Genomic DNA, 20798 nt, shown 5'->3' with positions numbered 1-20798 from the left:
AAAAAACTTTCCTAGAAAAGCAGTTGTGGTAAGAAATAGAAAATAAATCTGGGTGCATATATCCATTATCAGGGCAAGTTATCGTCAGAGGGGAGTCTGTTGAGAGAGAGGAATTCAGGCTGGGTCTCTATGTGCGCCGTAAGATAGGGGAAACCAATTTTCACTTCCTTCCTCCTCATCCCCAACACACTACTTGATTCAGCCCTCGCTAACTCTGCACAGCCAGGACTAAATCATTTCATCTAAATAAGCTAGCCAAATGTTTTACACCTCTGCATATTACTGAGTGGCGATAAGGTGCTGGTTCACCATTTCTTGCAAAGCATTTCTTCTTTTCCCTTCTTTTTGTCCGCTCCGTGGTCCTAACAAAGATGAGCAGGGCTGTAAGCGTCTGTGCATGCCAGTGCTGCAGAGATAGAAAAGTGCAAAAATAAGGAGGTGAGAGTATTTTAAAACCCTGCCATTTCTTATACCCTCGACGATAAAACAACAGACAAGCCATATTTTATGTTTGCGTTAAATATTCCCATGTTCCCACCTCTGTGACAGCTTATTCTTGGGCAGATTTATCACAACCCTTATCTTCTCAACTCACCAGACAAAGGCAAGGCTCACAGCTTACACTGTAGCATGCTGATGCCTGAGGCACAAGACAAAGCATACGATCAATACAAATCTGCGGTCTATACATTGAACATGAGTGGGTTGACACGCATCCTTCCAGCAGCCATACATCACAACTTCTTATCTAATTAGCTCCCTGAAGAGCATTATACGTCCAGTAATTCAGTTATCTCTGTCATTGTATTATCCACCAGAGAAAGTCATATGCCTATCCACGCCAAGTGTTGTTGCTCTTTGTTATCATGATGAAGGTAATCTATTAGTGATGTAGTACAGATTTAAGGAAACATATAATTAGTCTTAACACCAATTAATCAATGTTCTACATCCAGTTCACCATGGAAAATAATTTATACTTAAGTCTATGATCTGCTCAGAAAGATCAAACCTCTCTCTAGGTTTATACTCCGACTAAACTAAAGCTCTGATCTACAGTTGAACAAAATACCTCCTGGAGTTGCATTGTTACCAAAACAAATGTTTGCCCAACAGTTTCTGTGCAGAATTGGTTTTATTTATTATTGGCAATAGAACAAATCTGAAAAGGCGCCACTGTATGATATCATAAATGGTCACAAACATTATTAGCTGTTCATGCTCATAAAGACTACATGTCTTACAGTCTGTATGTTGAAATGCCCCTTTTATTTCCATGTTATTCATTACCATGTGCTTTAAATGGAAATCCTTCAAAATCCCCATAAAATCATATTCGTTTTATTCTTAGTCTAATGTGCTTCCTTTAAGAACCCATGTGGAACCAACTACCAAGTCTTAAGAGGAGTGTATGTAAATACCATATGTAGCTGAGAAGTAGCAGTTCAATTCCAATCCTCTGTCAAAAGAGAACATAGAAGAGAAGCATAAAGATCCATTACTCTTGGTATGAGTTTTTTTTAATTGATATAGGTTAGATTTGCTGAGTACAAATGCTGGTTTCCAGTAATATCCTGCTCCACACTAGCACCGGTTTACACATCTACACCTGCTGAAAGCTGCCCAGTACAAAAAAGTCTTATCCACTGAGCGACCCCATCGGAGCAAGTGGGGGTTAAGTGCCTTGCTTAAGGGCACCCCAGAGGTGGTTTCTCTTCCCCAGTCTAATTTATCCTGCCTGTCCAAGGATTGACCGAGCAACCCTTCAGTCAAAAGTTAACTTCTGCAACCTTTAGGGTGCTTTCTCTTTCCTTTTGCATGTCCGTTGTATGCATGTCAGTCTGTTTTTAGAAACAAAAGGGAAATAAAAAAATAACATTTGCCTCAGGCTCTAAATGGTGTGACAACTGCACCTTCCTTATAAAAGATCTTATACATAAATTGCACTGGATGGGCTTTCCACTCACTGCAACACCACTGCATAACTCACTGTTGTCCTGAAGGAATCTGGGCTGTTAAGGGTGAAAATGAAAATTGTTTCTCTCTTTGTCTAGAGTCAAATACGCGTGGGGATTACATCTGAGAAATACACTCACCTTTCTTCATTTTCCCCCAAAAGGGAAAATATGAGAGACTACTTACTGGTTAGGGAAAGATTACACTAAAGGAAAGTGTCAGCAGGACTAGACCACACAGTCACTGGAGGGAAATATGACTGTGTGCATCAGCAGCAGAAATGGAAAAAAAATGACTATTGGGCCCTCTTCAAGTGTCTGACTGATCCTGATTTTAATTCACTGCAATGGCGTCGGCCAGATGACTAATTTAGTGAAGCTCCCAGACGAGGCTCTATGTTCAAAAGGTATCTGTCAATTCATGGAAATATATAAGAATGTAGCATATGGAAGCATATTTCGTGAAGTCAATGTTGATGATGTGTGATGTTTTTGCTAAAGTCAGCTGTTTAGCCTGCTATAACACATTAGAGACTGTTGTTCTACTTATTCCTGCATGTATCTCTAAGCTGTTATCAACCTGGCCTCAAAGTTATCAAATCACTAACTATTGCTCTATTTTCATATTCCTGAAGCAGAAGCTAGATGTGTGCTTTATCGGAATTTTTCTTTTTAATATACTTATTTTCATTTTTTTCTTCTCAATTATTATAGCAATACTCTGTTCTAACCCAATGAGATTTACAGCAAGTTCCATATTTGTTCAAAACATATGTATGAATTTCCCTTAACAGGACATGCTTGCATCATATCAAACGTTGCTTTCAACATAATGTATGGACATCATAATTTTAATACAAATAATTCATACTGCTGCTACCAATCTTAAAGTTAACGTCTTGACTTCTGTCCTTAGTGCGCACACAAAAGCTGCATACAAACAGTACTAAATTATGAAAAGGCATTCCCTACTGTATATTCAAAGATCTTTATGACTGAAAAGGGTGCAATGCTACAATGTGGGACAGAGAAGAGGAACCTCTCAGAGGGACTTTTTCATGTGGAGCCTTAATCTTTTCAGCACATTAGAGGTCTCCACGGTGTCTCAGCAGAGTTCAATACTATTTATAAATGTGTGCAGAGTTTATTCTATTGCAAATAAAATGTTGGAGCCTACATATTGTCCCCTAAATTGTAAAGTAACGTAGGTAGACTTCCAAGTGAACTGAATGCAGCCAAGTACATGTACTACTGTACTTGAATACAATTTGGAGGTACTTGTACTTCAGTTTTATGCTCTCTATCAACGCATTCTCACGAACGGGTCCGTATGATATCGTACGAAAATGTATGCATACCAAAACGTATGATATCCTACGAAATTAGGTCACGTGATGCCGGGTGGCCATGAGCTCCATGATGCCGAGTGGCAGTTGCTAGCTGTTTAAGCCGCTACAGAGCTTTGCGACGCGTGCTATGGACCTCCGTCACAGCTCAGTTGTATCAGTGGCAGTTAGTAGATGTGTTTAGCCGAAAATGGGTGACTTTGAGCCGAGTACAGAGCACTGCCAGCTACCGCTCGTTTTGGCGGATATTACGGTTAAATTTAGTCTCCAAAATACAAGCGTTTTGCCGCGACGAAAGTTAAGATCAGGCACCAAAATGACTAGTTAAGATTAGGAAAAAGGTTGTGGTTTGGAAGGAACACATATTTCCTGGGTGAAAGTCTATAGTTTTCCCCAGGAAGCGAACTCCGCTCTCTGGCTTGAAAGTCCTGTGTTTTATACAGCGGCCATCAATGTGGTGCAAACAATGTGGTGTAAACAGCACAAAAACAAAACATGGAATGCTTACGAATTACAGTGATTTCCATGAGTCATGCTGACAGTGTAGGTGATATGGATATTGTGCTGTGTTGTGTATGATGTATTCTATGGATTTGTGTTGGACTACTTCCTGCAAAGCAAATTGCCGTTTGGGACCATTTTTGAATCTTGAATTTTATACTAGGCCTGCACGATAAATCATTATAAAATCGCGATCACGAGTTTCTTTTTTTTTTAAATTTATTTATTTATTTTTTGTTTCTCCTTCAATTAATTTATTGAAAGCATTTGCCATTGACATTATCATGTTTTAATTATGTAAAGACATGTTCAAGGAGTTCAGATAGAGCCTGTACCAGGGCCATATTTAGTTAAATGTGTTATATGTCACTATTTTTGGTAGCCTATAGGCCTGCACGATTAAACGTTATAAAATCGCGATCTCGATTCACCCCTGTTCACGATTAAATTTTTTTTTGGGGGACAGCTGAAGACGTGAAAGGCAAGCAGTTAAAGAGTGTGCTAAGAAATCATTCTGTTTTTGATACTGTACTTAAATTGGCAATTGACAAACTCCATTTCTCTAGAGACTGAAGCTGTAGCAGCAGCATGTTGATTGAGATGTTTTAATTATGTAAAGACATGTTCAAGGAGTTCAGATAGAGCCTGTATCAGGGCCATATTTAGTTCAATGTGTTATACGTCACTATTTTTGGTAGCCTACTGTACTTATTAAATGGCTAGTATGTACTTTATTTTCTTTATTCATTGAAGCCTCTATGTTTACAGGCTTGTGGTGATGCGCAATGTGCTATAGGTGCCAAAAAAATATATGTTTGGTACTGCCAATTTGTTTTGTTTTGTCATGGTTCATGTGTGCAATAAACATTACACTTCGTGAGAAAAAAATCGTTGCAGAGAATCGTGATATCAATTCTAAGCTAAAAAATCGTGATTCATATTTTCCCCCGAATCGTGCAGGCCTACTACACTTCATATCAGAGACAAATATTTTGCTTTTTTCATTCATTTGACACCTAGTTACTTCTACAAATTAAGATTTTTACAAACAAAAGAGGTCATTAACTTAAAATATGATGCATTGCTAGAGATTAAACTACCAAACAGTATAGAAAAAAGTTAAAATGTGCTTCACCTCCACCACCTGCGATGTTAAATGTTACACATCAATGCATCCAAGTCAAACAATATAAAATGTAATCATTTAACAATCCCAGCGGTCTCTTTCTGCAAGATGATTATTACTACATTTGATACTTTAGTGGACTTATAAACTTAGCTATCTATAAATTGCTGGAACATCTGTCTGTCTGTGTGGGTGTTAAGCGCATATCTCTAGAACCGTTAGTCCGATGGATTTCAAACTTGACAGGTGTCTTGCTATGGGCACAAGTAAGTGCAGTGCCAAGTTTGACATTATTTGGATAAGAAATGCAAAATATATCGTCGGTAAAAGAAGCACACATTGGCTTTTGCCACTCTAGCCGCTGGCCACTCCCCCTCTGCTCACTGAATGAGCAGTGAGCAGGACCAGAGAGAGAGAGAGCAGCGGAGCTTTGGCAGCTAAAATGTGACATACACCTCAGGCCCACAAAAATGTGCAAAGTAGCTCTCCCTCTCTCGGCCCGTTCCAAACAGGCACATTTTCAACGGGAACTGCACTAGTATAACTTAAATACTGTGCCTTTATTTAATTAACATTTTGAATGCTGGACTTGTTGTAATAGAGTATATTTACCTTGTACTGTTTCTACTTTTAGTTAAGGATCAGAATACTTTCACAATCACACGCAAACGAGTCATGTGTTTTACCACCTGTGGGTCATTAATCACCTTTATTGGCTTACTATACGTACCGATGCGTAATGGCTATGCATAATGAAACAAGGGCTCGCTTTGAGGACATTGCTGGTGGATGAGCAAGGACAGAATTAATCTGGTTTCTGTCTAAACAAGGTTAAAAAGCCATGTGACATCATCCCTGTGTGGATAATAGTTGGAGTGGATGTTGTGCTCTGTCATGTGCACTCAATTTCAGGATGACAAAGTTGTATAACAGCACAATGTGAACACAGCATGTGCTGAAAAGACTATGAATATTGCTTTGCATACACAGGCTTTCTGTGTAACATCTACACAAAAAGTGAATGTATCTGGTCGCGGGAGCGGTTCAGTTTTAATCTTCTGTGAGACTTGTTTAATGTGCAGTCTTCTATTTGCCTCCTGAAAGGCAAAAGTTGTATCTAACATTATGCCACGAGCGTGTTAAAGGTCCCATGGCATGAAAATTTCACTTTATGAGGTTTTTTAACATTAATATGCGTTCCCCCAGCCTGCCTATGGTCCCCCAGGGGTTTGAAATGGCGATAGGTGTAAACCGAGCCCTGGGTATCCTGCTCTGCCTTTGAGAAAATGAAAGCTCAGATGAGCTGATCTGGAATCTTGCTCTATATGACGTCATAAGGAGGAAGGTTTATCTCCCCTTTCTCTGCTTTCCCCGCCCAGAGAATTTGGCCCGCCCATGAGAGAGAGACATCATGGCTTTCAAACGAGCAAAGTGGCAGTTGGTCAAGGCCACACCCCCACCCTCCACCTAGCCCCCCCTCCCTCTCTCCTCCTCAATAGCTATAGACACAGAAATGGCACATCCTAAGGAAAGCTCATTGTGGGACTGGCTCTAGTGGCTGTAATTCTGCACCAAGGCTGAATTTTCAGAACGAGACTTCAGATACAGTATTAGCGGACCACTAAGGCCTATATAAAAGCATCCAAAGAGCACCATGTCATGGGACCTTTAATCGAAGTGTGATGTACAGAAAAAGGACTGACTGTTCATATTCTTTCACGAAGCAGACTATGCATATAAAGGTCACATCTGAGTCCATCTGTCATGTGCAAAAGCCGAAAAGAACCTGCCACAGTAACTTCAGCAAATTCAATGATAGCATAGCATTTTCAAAGATCCATGTTATCTACAGTCTTACTGTACCATCACACCAGGATTCCACAAAATTTGGAAATCTGGCCACAAGAGATTGGGAGACACTGACAACAAATTCTGATATCAGATGCAATACTAGCATTGCTATTTCCCCCTTTCTTTGGAAAGGAAGAGGCAATATAATTTTACTTTAGGTCAGATGTCAGTTTTGAAATTCCAGTCAGCGAGTGCACAGCTTTTTGAAAGTGACCGTATAGATGAGGTCAAACTTTAAAGCCTATATTTATTTAGATATCCTTTTTTTCCCCACGTCCTCACTCAAACGAAGACTAAGCTCTGCTTCTGGCTTTCAAATGGAGTGGACAGATTAAGCTGAGTTAGGCCTACTTTCCATAGATGTGTTGGCGTGGCACTTCCATCTCCCCCTTCTCTCTCTTTCTGCAAAAAACAGTTAAGAGGTGATGCATCTTTACTTCTGAAACTGCAAGGTAGCCGGAGATTCTCACATTAAAGTGTGTCACTATAAAAAAGTCCACTATAGCGAGAAAAAATAAGCAACACTGTTACAACAGTGTTTCTTTTTCTTAATATTTCAAAGATGCCCACAATATACAATACATTTTGAGTGTGTTACCGTTTGTTATGATGGTGCTGGTGGTGATTATGATGGATGATGATGGTGTGGGAAATTAGTTGCTAATTGTATTGTTGATATTACTGTAGACACTAGACTGACATTCACATTTTAGGATGCCGGTTTTTGCGTGTATTTATGCACATCTAATGTAATTAAGAGCTGTTCATTTATACCTGCCTCCGCTGCTCCACCAGTTAGAATTTCATTGTAAATAATGTGCAAGACTGAAAACGCATCAAAAATGTGCAGGAAAGGAGTAATTTAGGACTAAGATAGTATTAAAGAGATTTTTTAGATCATTTTTCTGTTCATCACTTTTTTTTTTCTTCTTTTTTTTTTAAGATTATTCTTTGGACATTTTCGGCCTTTATTTTTGACAGGACAGCTTAAGACATGAAAGGAGAGAGAAAAGGGGGGATTGACATGCTGCAAAGGGCCGCAGGTCGGAGTCGAACCCGGGCCAGCTGTGTCGAGGAGTAAACCTCTATATATGGGCGCCCGCTCTACCAACTGAGCTATCTGGGCGCCCCTGTTCATCATTCTTACTTATGAGTCAGATAAACTTATGAAAGACTTTTCTGTTCTTTCAAGTTTTGCAATTATCCTCATTTAGCTCTGAGCTATTTCAGAAGAGTACACTCTGTACATTCACTGTTTATTTCAGAAGTAGTTCTAAACTAATGTGTTTTGTGAGTAATTGTGAAAACACAATAACAAACACAAATTGGCTCAACTTTTTTCAATCTGTCAATAATTGTGACAATCACATGCTCATAATGTACATTGAAAGACTTTTTGGTTGTTGTAATGATTCCTCCTGTTCATACTCGTGAGTACAACTTCAATGCCTAACTTAGACTTGAAGCAAGAACTTTGGATGTTGCCCCTCCCCCCCATTGAAGTTGTGCTATGAAGTGATCTCTTCCCAACCAGCAGCAGGTTGGTCTGTAAAAGAACATATCAGCATGTGAGTTTTAAGACAGACTTGAACAAATCTGAAGCTACCCTTTAATGCTATAAGCTGGGCAGTGCAAGCGTTAAAGCCTGAGAATCAGATGTTCAAGAGCAGCTGTTAACTTGAGCCCATTGACATTCATGTGTTTAGGTTAGCAAAGCTATACTCAACTTTCAGCAGGCCCTCAAACTGCGCACAAAGACCTAAATATATCGATGTGCTCTTGTGACTCGTTAAGAGGGAAAATGGTAGTCAAACTACCTCTATAGATTAACTCTGAATTAAAATTCCACTGTAAGTGAATTATTACATTGGCTTTGCATCAGTGGCTTTGTGTGCCTCATTTCAAATATTGGATTCAGTCAAACCGGAAAATCTGTTTGCTTCTTTAAATACACCACTTGGCATTATAATCAGCCGAAGCACTTGTTTACAGACAAATGCTGATTAGATCTGGTTCACACGTAGTAGCTTGACTGAAACCAATCCCAGTTTCTAGATATTTTCTTATCACAACATCACAAAAGGAGAACAAACGGACAAATTAAATACAAGAAAGATATTATCTCTTTGAAACATTTATTATGAAATTATAAAGGTAGAATAGCACTGTTCAAATAAAGCTTTTTTAAAAACAGAATAGGAGTTGCAGTACTGAATAACTGGCAGAGTTTTTATTTCAGATGTAATTAATGTATACCCAGCATTAAAAAAAGGAAAAGGAGAAAGCAGGGCAAATAAACAAAAGAATAATAAAACAAGTCCATTATTGTTTAACACAGCACATTAGGCAAGATTACCAGGAGTTCAATTTACATGAAACATCTTATATATACACAAGAAAGATTTACATCGATGAGGGTTACACAGTCTCTTTGAGCAATGGGGCCCAGTGGCAAAGCAGTCAATGGCAGTCACATTGAGGGGGGAGGGGGTTTGGCTGGCTATGCCATTATCACCACTATTAGTCTAGACACTGGCACACGCTAGTGACAGAGCAGTGGCCTGTGTGTCACTTGACACAACAACCCAATGACAAGGACACGTCTCCCTCTGGGTTTGTCATGTCAGGACATACAGCACCACTCTGCCCATCTTTTACACACACACACACACACACACACACACACACACACACACACACACACACACACACACACAAGGGTAAAGGGAGAGAGGGTGGTAACAGGAAGAAAGTGGGGCTACGTGCTGGACACAAAGCACCCTCATCTGTCACAAATGATCAGTACACAAAGGTGAACACACCCTTGGTGATTTAACATTTCATGTAACTGCATTGACCCCGATAGAACACGGGTGAAAGGTGTGGACTGGAGACGGGAAAGATAAGGAGTGGGTGGAGTTGAAAGAAGAGATGGGTTGTCAGTTTTTGGAGGGGAGGGGATTCAAACAATGAAGTAGCATCATAACTTCATCTTTTTATATCATTTTTTTTGTAGACAAGCAAGTAGTCAAGAAACATTTTCTTCCACCCTCTACTCTTAAAAATTTGAGAGAATTCAGATGAGGTCGTGATACTGTAAGTGCTTTAAGCTGCAGTTTGTCTTTTTCTCATCACGCAGTGTTAGAAAAAATATGAAGCTAGTATGTCAACTTGATTGATTGCCTTAAAAAAAAAAAATGGGAAATGTGTTTTGCGGATTAGTGAAAACATGGAGTTGAATTAAGTAATGACAGTCCCACAAAAGCCACAATGACTTTGTTTTTTGTGCATGCAAAACATTAACTTCACAAAGCAAATCCCCTTAAGATTGATCATCAATCAATTTGCTTTGAGAAATTGCAGAAATGGATGATGAATGTGAGATAAATGGGTTGCCAGCCAAACAAACCAAGAAAGAAAGAAAGAAAAATCACACACGCACACATAAGACCTTTTGATGTATAACAATACTTGTCATTTATCAAAATTGTATTTTTGATAAGTTTCAAAGAATGAAACAGTGTAATGATGAGGAGAGGTATCTCAACATTTCAAAATGTTTAAGACAAAACTGAAACTTGATAAAATATCAAATGTCAATAAATCAAATGTAATTCCTGGTAATTTGCCATCATCTGTGTTTTTGGCAATACTGTCCCTGGCAGTTATAGACAATAAAGGAGAAAAAAAAGTTATAAATAAATAAAGATATTAAAAATCAGTAGCACTTCATTTTTCAACGGAGGAAAATAAAAACATATAAAGGAACTCCACTGTTCAGCCAGTGTACCAACAGGGAGCTTTGATTTATTTTGTTGTTTTGTGAAGACAAAACTAGATCCCCCTTGGGGCAATAATCTACTCTGGTAGCACTCACACCCACTACCTTAGTATAGTCCGCAATCCATTTAATTTCCTTTTACCCACCTAGACATCGCAGACATGACACGTTTTTTAAAGAAATATAATACTCTCTGCAGTAAAGAGCCCTGCAAATCCACCACTGATTATTTAAAGCTTTGACAGAAAATTCACTCACAGACTTGTTGGCTTACAATCTCCTGATAGCTACATGTGTTGTACATTGTATGAGCTGCTATATTTTACTCAATTAGAGAATGTAGTATGTGGTATTCTTTTTGCATCTTCCGGTTATTTGATTATTCTTTGTTGGCAACAGACCCAATAACTTCTTAAGTATTTATTCATATGCACAGAAACGGTTAGATTTGACAAGTTGGTGTCCTTATTTTCAAGAAACTTTTAAATCCACTGCAACATCTTCAGTCAAAAGTATCATAGACATGTACAGTATAAGAGTTTACAAACAGCATCCCGGAGAAGTGACAGAATAGCTGAAGAGCAGGATGTATGATCACAGTCGGCAACAATCACTGGCCTCTCTCCATCTTCCTCTTTCATACCGCCAAACTCTGTGTCAGCACAACCCAGAAGATATTGCAACAGAATTTTCCCCTCAGGTGCAACATTGTCATAGTTCATTAATCTTCTCAAACTTCTCCTGCCGCCATCAGCCTCCGTACGTACTACTAATCCCCTTATTAATGTGGCAAATGAACCTGCACAAGAAGGACGACTCCCCCAAGGCTCCATAATTACAATGGTCTGTACAAACTCCTGTTTGCATAAAACGTCCATTGATTAAATGTACCGACAAGACAACTTCAGGAATACCCTGCGAAAGATTTTCTCTTCTTCCTCACACATCTTTCACCTGCCCTGCACTTTAAACTGATTACTACATCTACTGTAGTATCTAATTACTTGCACATTTTCTGTTGACTGATACTGTAATACAAGTCTATTTCATTGTAGTGGTCACAACAAGAAAGAAAATGATATGTGACTCGGATGCAGACAGAAACATTGAACAAAATTTCAAACAAAAGTCTAATTAATTCAACCTAAAATGCATATGTTGTCAGATGCTCTATGTGTGCTTTATCTCTATTAAAGCAGCACAAAAGGGAGCTGTTATACTGTCTCCAGAGCTAGGGCATGGTCTGTGCTGCAGAAGAGCAAATCAGAGCAGTGTGGGCTGACTGAACTGTAGGTACAGACTTCCTTTCAGTGCATCTTTTCTGCCATGCAAGAAAAACACCAATAACCTACAGCAATTAAGCCATTTTGCACATAGGAGGTGTTCAGGCCACATGGTTGCACAGCTGAAAGCCCTATATAAGGCTCATAATTGTGCATCCTAGCATATAATGTATATTACCATAACAAAGTGAGGAGAAAAAGGATGCATCTTGTGTAATAGTATCTGGAAGAACGACACATGAATCTGTTAGCTAACTCAACAGACCGTAAACCGCCTTAAATTCACATTCACCATGGGATTTATTTAAGGTCAATGGTGAAGAGTGAGAACTTAAAATATGGATTGTAATCAATTCAGCATGTTCTACACACCATCTTGGTGACTACTTTTAAACCATGCACCCTCAGTAAAACCATGTTAATGTGTCCATAACATGAGCCTTGGGATCTCCCATGCACAGAACATGGTTAATGCGTAGCCACTGGGCTCATGTTATGTTCGTGAACCACATCTATGTCTCTCCGTTAGACTACTGAAAGGAAGAAAGGAAAAGTGATGGGGAAACGGCTATGATTATACTTGGTTTCTTAGATGCTTGTGTTGCCTTGAGAAACTAGGACAGTGTTTTCATGCTTTTTTCCTCAGTGTTGTTTACACTAATGTAGGTCCCTGGAGGGTAAATAAGTGTGTGTGTGTGTGTGTGTGGTGGGGGGTGGGGGGGGCGGTGGGAGGAGGCAAGGATTGCTTCTATTGCTATCAGCAAAGTTTGGGGTCTCTATAAAGCTGATTTCACTCATTGACATTGTTGTAGATGTCTGCTATTTCTAGTCCCTATGCTCTATATTCTCTGAGAGGAAAGACATCACTGAAACCTGCATGCTTTGCTGTTTTTCTCAACCTCTTTCCCCATGACTTCTTGTTTATCAATTTCCTTTCAGTTTCCTTATTTATTGATTGATTGATTGGTGCGGCTGTCGCACAGACGTGACTCTTAAGAACTGGAACAAAATGGCTTTTAAAAATTCTTAGCGAGAAGTTCAATTTTATAAGCTATTCCTCTCAGCTTTACACATTTCTTTCTCTTGAACGTCCTCTTTCAATTAATTGCTTATTTCATGTTAACATCAGGCAACAATGGGTGATTGATGATAGTCTTTTACTCGTAAGGCAACGTATGCTAAACTGCATCATACTATCATATACCTTTGTGATGCCTTATTTAGTGGAACAATTCAGCACCTTACTGAACTCATTTTAAATGCAGGTTATCAAACCAACATAAAACTGAGAAATAACTAGTAATAACATTAGATTATATTGACATATTTTTATCATCTATGTATGTATGAGAAATCTTTTAATAATGCAGTTCTTATCTTTTTCCAAAGCGCTCCTGCTCTGCGGGGAATATGATAATCCTATGATATTACCTTTTAGATATACTGTCTGTTTAAAGATTCACTCAAAACGTAATTGGTATTTTTTGGCTTTACTTTTCTTTAAGCACAGCTAATATCAATACACAGGCAGAATTGAAAAAGGAATTGGGCATACTGAATGGGCGTCTGCTTATCAATACTATCAATACAATACAATACAATGAAATAGAGATGACATACGTACATGTCAATACAAATAGTTCCATTGTGCAAAACAATCAAAATATGGATGTAACAATGGCATTGATACAATATCCTGCTTTATCTACTAAGACGTGTCAGTGCAGTCTGTGCAATCATTTGACCACAATCAATAACTGCCATTTAACCTCAAATCTGAAGTAGGATCCTTATCAGTGAGATGTCTATTAATTATGACTGAGAACCAACTAGATAGTCTTCATTGCAAATCTCCAAAGAAAGACATTAGCAAGAAGTGGAAAGTAGAAAATTACTTTTTCCTTCTAATAATAAGGAAATGAAGATAAGGACCCTTGTGTGCAGTTAAATATATTAGTGCCTATAAATGTAAGTAATTAATAGGTATTGCTTAAGGGAAGGATCTCTCACTTCCTCTAGACTTTTTTATGGTAGTGGGTTTTGTCAAGAACTAAATAATATAGTTTAATCAATAGATACATAAAAAACAATTTGATTATGAATTTAGAAATGCCATGACATAATTATAAGATGTGATGTTTATGCTTGCTTATGTGCCAGTTGTATAGGTGACAGTATAGAATGAAGATGGTTGGATCGGCGAGATTCGACAGAACCACTTTGTGTCATTAAGGAGCGAAAAGAAAGGCGATTTAGACGGAGGCACAACTCGAGGTCAATTTCAACCCCCGTCTTCTACATGGATGACATTCAGACATTTCAGAGGAACGTGTGTGAGCAAAAGTATCTGTAACAGTAAATCATTTATATTACCAATGGCGCTATATAGAACTGTAACATGCTGGCTCTGTTTGTGTGCTTCTTTGAATCATTTGTCAGAATTATTGATTCCAATAAATCCAGCGTGGCATTGTGGGATGACTGAGCGAATCAATGAAGTTGTGCTTACAGTATAGTGTCATATCTCATGTATCGTCCTCTAGGGTTGAATTACACACATTTCATCGCCTTGTCTCATCTCTCTCACAAACACACGTCATCAACCACACACACACACACACACACACACACACACACACACACACACACACACACACACACACACACACACACACACACACACACACACACACACACACACACACACACACACACACACACACACACACACACACAGCGCCTGGCAAAAGATGCCAAACTGAATGCCTCTTTTGACTGCTACCTCTCACACAGAAACACATTTAACGCAGCCCCAGATGCAGTGACCCGGAGGTATGCATCGATAGGAGTCGCACAGTGTCGCCCCTGTAATTCCACTCTCTCTCTCGGATAGATCTTATCACTCACATCTCTAACTGCCATTATCAATCTTCCCTGTGCAGCCTCTACATCATTAGGCAAGAGTATTTCACTAAGAACACCAACATAGCTTTCACTCCTTTCTTCTCCTCCCTTGCATTTATAAGTCCACTGCAGGTTGGCGTAGTGCCAGACTGTGCCATGCAGCGCAACACTGCCACCTAAAGGTTCAGTACCACCACCCATCAAGCCTGACCCACTGACAACACTCTCACTCTGCCTCCCTTTTTCCCTCCGAAACACTCTCTCTTCCCTCTTCTCTGCTGTATTTGTCCACATGCATTGCAACTGTGTGTTGTGTAGTGGTGCTTTATTAGCAGAAAAATTAATAAGGCTTTGATAAAAAGCAGCATGGATTACGTTGAAATTTGAGGCTCATTATTGGCTAATCCTTTTTGAATTGGATGTGTATCAAATTCCAAACGAGCTTCACTCAGTTCGCTAGTGTGCTTTGAGAGGAGGCATTTAATTCCAGCTTAGATGATGTGGCAAAGCCTACAGTGACATTCACAATACCACCGCAGCAGACTAATAATTATTGACTGCTGATATTGCTGCAGGTGTTGAAAAGGTTACAAAGTCTTTTGTGATATAACAATACACACCAAAAACAAAACAAAAAAACAAAAAACATGAATACACTCAGAGTTTTATGAGAAGAGAGGTGAAAAGTCAGCTTTTTTTTTTTTATTCTTTTTCGGAAGAATGTGTGCAGCATTTATCTATGAGGAAAGCAGTAATCTGAGTAGATAGGCAAGAAAAAAATGTTTCTTTCACAAAGAACATTGAGTCACAATTAATGTTATGTTGGTACATTTACCAGTGATCTAACCTGGGTGCTGAATAGACAAAATGAGGCAAGGCAATCACTCACCTACTTGCATTTCTGTTAAATATGAATTAAATATATATTAATGACAAAACATCAGTCTATAATTATTCCCCCAAAAGTATGCATGTGATTATTGAGTCCATAATCAACTCTGTTAATTAGCAGTTGCTTTGAGTTTTTTTTTCTCTTTTTTTTCTTTTTTAAGTTTTGAGAAATAGTGGAACTTGCTGAAGCAGTATGTCTCCTGTACTCTTTTTTCTGTTGCTTCACAGTAACTTAGAGGGAGTCTCTAATCTAGACTGGCACTTTAGCACTGTGGAACAGGGCAGTTATAGGCAGTACTTATAGACCAGTAAAAGTGCTCTTTTACCTGCTGTCTGGTGTGCATGGGCCCCTTCGTCTTGAAACCTCCTTGGGAGCTGCACTCTGAGGCACTGAAGTGGTCGGAGCTCGAGGAGGACCTCTTGGAAAGGGTGTCACAGCCCCCAACAAATGTGTTATCCAGTGGGAGCTCCTGAATCACGTGATGCTTCTTCACTGAGACCGGCGTGTCGGCCTTGAGGTGGAAGGCCGATTGCGGTGAGGCGGACTTGTAGTGCCGGGCCAGGTCTGGGCTGCTAGGTTTGAAGGTTGTGGTAGGTGTGGCATTCCAATCAAAGCGTCCAATCCCTTGCTCCTCCAGCTCAGTGGGCAGGCTGATGGTTCCGTTGATTGGCTCGTGGGCAGGGTCGTCAGGTTTGTTCCCCTCAATGGTGACAAAGTTGAGCAAGGAGCTTTTTGGGGATTTCCTTTTCTTGCGCTTTTTCTTCTTGTTCTGCTTGTTCTCTGTGTTGGGTGACATCCACTCGGCCCCCTGTTTTTTCCTCTGTGCAGCTTTGAACCTGGAGGCGTGGCGGCAGCGCAGAAGCACAGTGACAAAGATGACAATAATCACCACTAAGGCGCCGGTAACAAAGGCTATCATTATGGTTAAATAGTCACCACTTTGATAAGTTTCACTGCTTTCACCGATGTTTCTGTCAATTGGGGTCTCCATGGTGCGTCGGATGAGATCATAGATTAGTGTTGAGTTGCCCACGGTGTCATTGACATACAGAAATACCAACACCAGCGTATGGAGAGATTTGGGATATCCCAGGTCACTGATATTGACCACTAATCTGTGCAAGCCTATGTCAGTCACTGCTGGTTTTTCCTCCAGAGTAATATTCCCTGTGACAGGGTCAATTCTAAACAGACCTTTGTTGTTCCCACTCACAATGGTGTATTTGAGTTCTGCATTCATCCCTGTATCACCATCTACAGCAAACACCTCTGCTACCACAGATCCTGGGATAGAGGAGAGTGGGACGAGCTTGAAAGATGTGTTGGAGGGGGGGTAAATGACGATGGGGGTGTTGTCGTTCACGTCGATGACATTGATGGTCACCTTGGCAGCTGAGGAGCAGGGAGGCCTGCCACTGTCCACAGCCCTGACATCAAACGTGTAGGAGCTCTGTTGCTCCCTATCAAATGACACATTAGATTTTATCACCCCGGAATAAGCATCCAGTATAAAGTTCTCATTATCATTCAGTATGGAAAGAGAAACAGCAGCATTTTCTCCGGCATCTGAATCTGTCACAGTTATCACTCCCACTGTGCTGTATTTAGGAAGATTCTCAGACACAAAGAACTGAAAGTGGTTATGTGTGAATTTAGGATTATTATCATTTTCATCCAGCACAGTTACAATAACGGCTGCCTGCGTTTGCAGAGGGGGCGTCCCGTTATCTCTTGCCGTTACAGTGAAGAGAAACCTATCCTGATCCTCCCGGTCAAAAACTCTGGATGCAGTCAAGACCCCAGTTTTGCGGTCGAGATCGAAGAATGATGCATTTGGTCCCAGCTGATAAACTATCTCTGCATTTTTCCCACTGTCCTCATCTGTGGCGCTGAGAGTAGTCAGGAACAGGTCACGTTTGTTATTTTCCATGACAGCCAGCTCAATAACTGGCTGGGTAAATATAGGTGGGTTGTCATTCTCATCCTCCAGCCTCACTCTTACCAAGGCAGTCTGATTCAAACTTGGTTTTCCAGAGTCAGAAGCTACGATTTTAAAGTTGTATTCCTTGGTCCCTTCATAGTCAAGCAGCGCAGATGTCTCTAACAGATACTGGTTGTCGTACACGGCCTTTAGATGGAACGGCACATCCTTCTCTATGAAACAAATGACCTTGCCGTTGATATCAGTGTCTTTGTCTGACACTGTGATGAGAGCGATCTTGGTATTGATGGGATCCTTCTCCGAGAGGAAAACCGTGCCATTAATGGGACTGATTATGTATCTCAGGTCTATATTAGGTGGATTGTCATTAACATCAGTCACATTTATGGTAACAGTAGCTCTGGCAGGACTAGAGCTGCCATCACTGGCTAAAACAGAGAGCTTATGAATAGCAGTATCCTCTCTGTCCAGGAGCCTCTGCACTGTAATTAGGCCAGATGTTGTATTTAATGCAAAGAGTCTTTTTGTAGCAGGAGAAACCTGAGTCCCAAATACATAACGTATCTCTGCATTTGCTCCTATGTCTGCATCTGTGGCCTGAAGCTGCACAACAGACGTGCCAATGGGAGAGTTCTCTGGTATATGCACTTCTATCTGACTCTCTTTGAACACTGGTCTGTTATCATTGACATCCGTTACTGTGACTTGGAGAATGGCAGTGCTGGATTTCTGTGGACTGCCACCATCCTCCACTTTGATCTTCATCACATATGTATCCTTTTGCTCTCTGTCCAGATTCTGCTGCACAATGAGCTGGGGCCACTTCTCCCCCTCAGGCGTTTCGACTATGTCTAAGCCGAAGGCACTTTGCCCGTTGATCAGCTCGTATTTGTGGACACTGTTGGGGCCAGTGTCCGGGTCAGTGGCAGAAGGAATAGCAAATCGGCTGTTAATGAGCGTGTTCTCTGGGATAGAGATGTTGATCACAGGGAATGGGAACATGGGGGCATTATCATTTGTGTCTTTGACAATTATTTTGATCTTAATCAGCCTGAAATAATCATTAGGGAGGATGACCACTTCAATTTCAAAGGAGCACTCGCTGTCCTCAAAGGAGGGACCGGGGCACAACTTCTCCCTGTCGATTCGGTTTGATGTTGTGAATATCTCGCCTGTGCTGCTCAGAACGCGGACCAGTGGGTTATCTCCTGCTTTAGAGACGAGTCGGTACACAAGATTAGCACTTGCTCCAGTGGCAGCATTTGTATGGGAAATGTTTAAGTCCTTTGGTATGTTTCCAATGAGGACATTTTCTTGCAACTCCTCTCTGATGGGGTAGATTAGCTCTTGGGCTATTGAAGGATCGAGCCATATGCAGGCAAGTAGGGTGCCCAACAGGTAATAGTCTTTTAGATCCATGACAGCGTAAATGTGTTTCCAGCCTTTGCAACTCAAAAGGTGTTTTTTTTTTTCTATGCAATGTTGTTACAGGCAGTGACTCGTTGCATGTGATGGCAGGAATCTTCCCAGGACAAACCTATGAATACATGACAGAGTTTCTCTTCAGTAAAATAACTTTGCCCTGCACAGTAATTCACAAACAACCCCCCCCCCCTTCACAGTCAGCTGTTTTGTCCTATAATTTTTTTTTTTTTTAACAAGATTCACTATTACATCTGCCCAAAAGCCTTTATCAACAATTTATAAGAAAATTAATATAAACACTGCAGCAAACATTTAGGCAGCCAGTCAGGTCGGTTGCTTTTCAAATCCTCCACATTTTATGTTAACTAAGAATTTTCAGCGGCTCAAACCCCCATGGCCACAAAACTTCACAACACATTACACACTCTTATTAAAATTGAAAATTGCAAAAATTGAAGAGCCTTGTGCCTTTTAAAGAACTGTGTGTGGGCTCCTAAACGAATGAACACGCATGAATGAAGCCTACAAAATGAGCTCAGACAGATTTCCCATTCTTAGTGGGCAACTGAGACCTATTCTTATCGTACATACCCAAATCCGTTCCAGCGCAGGAGAAAAACTGGAGTGTGTCAGCTCATAGTCTTCTCTTCCAGTGTTCCTGCGAGCTTATTCGGGGAAAGATATCCTTCTCAGTCAAATCAAGCTTTGGGTCCAGGAAAGAGAGAAAAAAATCGCCTCGCAGGAGTAATCAGACTCAAGAACAGGTTTGGGGTAAAAGCAGCTGGTCGCACAAACTAAAAAAAGAAAAATTAGAGGCTGCATATGTCGCAGTTCCGTTTCCCCCATTTAACTTCAGGAATGGACAGAATCTTATTGTGCGACCTGCAGTGATTGTGGTGATCAGCGTCGCTCTCCAGCAGACACAGCCAGGTGGTCAGCGGTTTGTGGCGTCTTCCATTAGAACGGGTCCGAAAAATCAATGCTCATCTCCCGTACAGGTCCCGAGAAAACCGGCGGTTTTTCTGTCTTCTTTTCTTTCTTCCCCCGGCTACCTGTTAAGGTGAAGGCGCCGAAGAGGTGAACGCAAGAGGAGACACTGGTGTCCCGTCATGTTTCAAGTTCATGTAGCTCCATCAATAATCAGCCGGCAAATACACAAGGTTAAAAAGAGAAATCTCAGTCAATCCCACTTGGAAATGCCAACCCTGAATATAAAGGTTGTTCAATGTGACACCGATGCGCAGCGCGTAGCCCATGTGCCGTTTATCCTTGCACTCTCACTCCGGGAGCAGAATATCTTGCACTAACTCTGTGTAAGCCCATAGGAGGGGTGGTGAAGTACACCACACCGACGCCCCCCCCACCCCGCCGACCCTCGTCATTGGACACCGCCTCTCTCTTTCAGTGGCGTCGACAACCCGAGCAGCAACAGGATTGGCCCGAAGTCACGTCACGTCAATGCAGACCGGAGGGTTGTCCGCGGTGAGATGCTCGTTGAAGATGCTGCAGGCTGCAGAGACGCTTAAACAAAAAAAAAAAAAAAACGGAGGCTGGAGGGGGATGATGATGATGACGAAGATGAGGATGATGAAGCTGCTAGTGCTGCTTATGATAATGTAGAGGAAAAAAGAGTACCCGTGCTCTTTCGTTTTACACTGTTGATGATTATATAAAAAGGCAGATAGCAGTCATTGGCTCTAAAGGGGACGCATCAAACGCATAATAAGTCAACCTGTTAGGCTGCTATCAGGTAGGCTGCACTAATTGGGGTGGACACATAAAGCCACAAGAC

General features: G+C 40.7%; 1 protein-coding gene across 2 annotated transcripts in view; it reads right to left on the bottom strand.

Annotated features, from left to right (window-relative positions):
* Positions 1-20341, bottom strand: part of LOC116054717 (protocadherin-9) — a 219687-nt gene extending 199346 nt beyond the window's left edge. For both annotated transcript variants that reach the window (XM_031306412.2, XM_031306413.2), the window contains exons 1-2: positions 19598-20341; positions 15965-19118 (exon numbers count right to left, since the gene is read on the bottom strand). In XM_031306412.2, coding sequence (XP_031162272.1) covers positions 15965-19000 — 3036 coding nt within the window. In that variant the 5' untranslated portion in view covers positions 19001-19118; positions 19598-20341. The remainder of the gene's footprint in view (positions 1-15964; positions 19119-19597) is intronic.
* Between the last annotated feature and the right edge of the window lie 457 nt (positions 20342-20798).

This window comes from Sander lucioperca, chromosome 3 (genome assembly GCF_008315115.2).
Source record: "Sander lucioperca isolate FBNREF2018 chromosome 3, SLUC_FBN_1.2, whole genome shotgun sequence".
Taxonomy (NCBI): Eukaryota; Metazoa; Chordata; class Actinopteri; order Perciformes; family Percidae; genus Sander; species Sander lucioperca.
The sequence above is the reverse complement of the archived record's forward strand: the minus strand, read 5'-3'. Positions and strand labels throughout refer to the sequence as shown.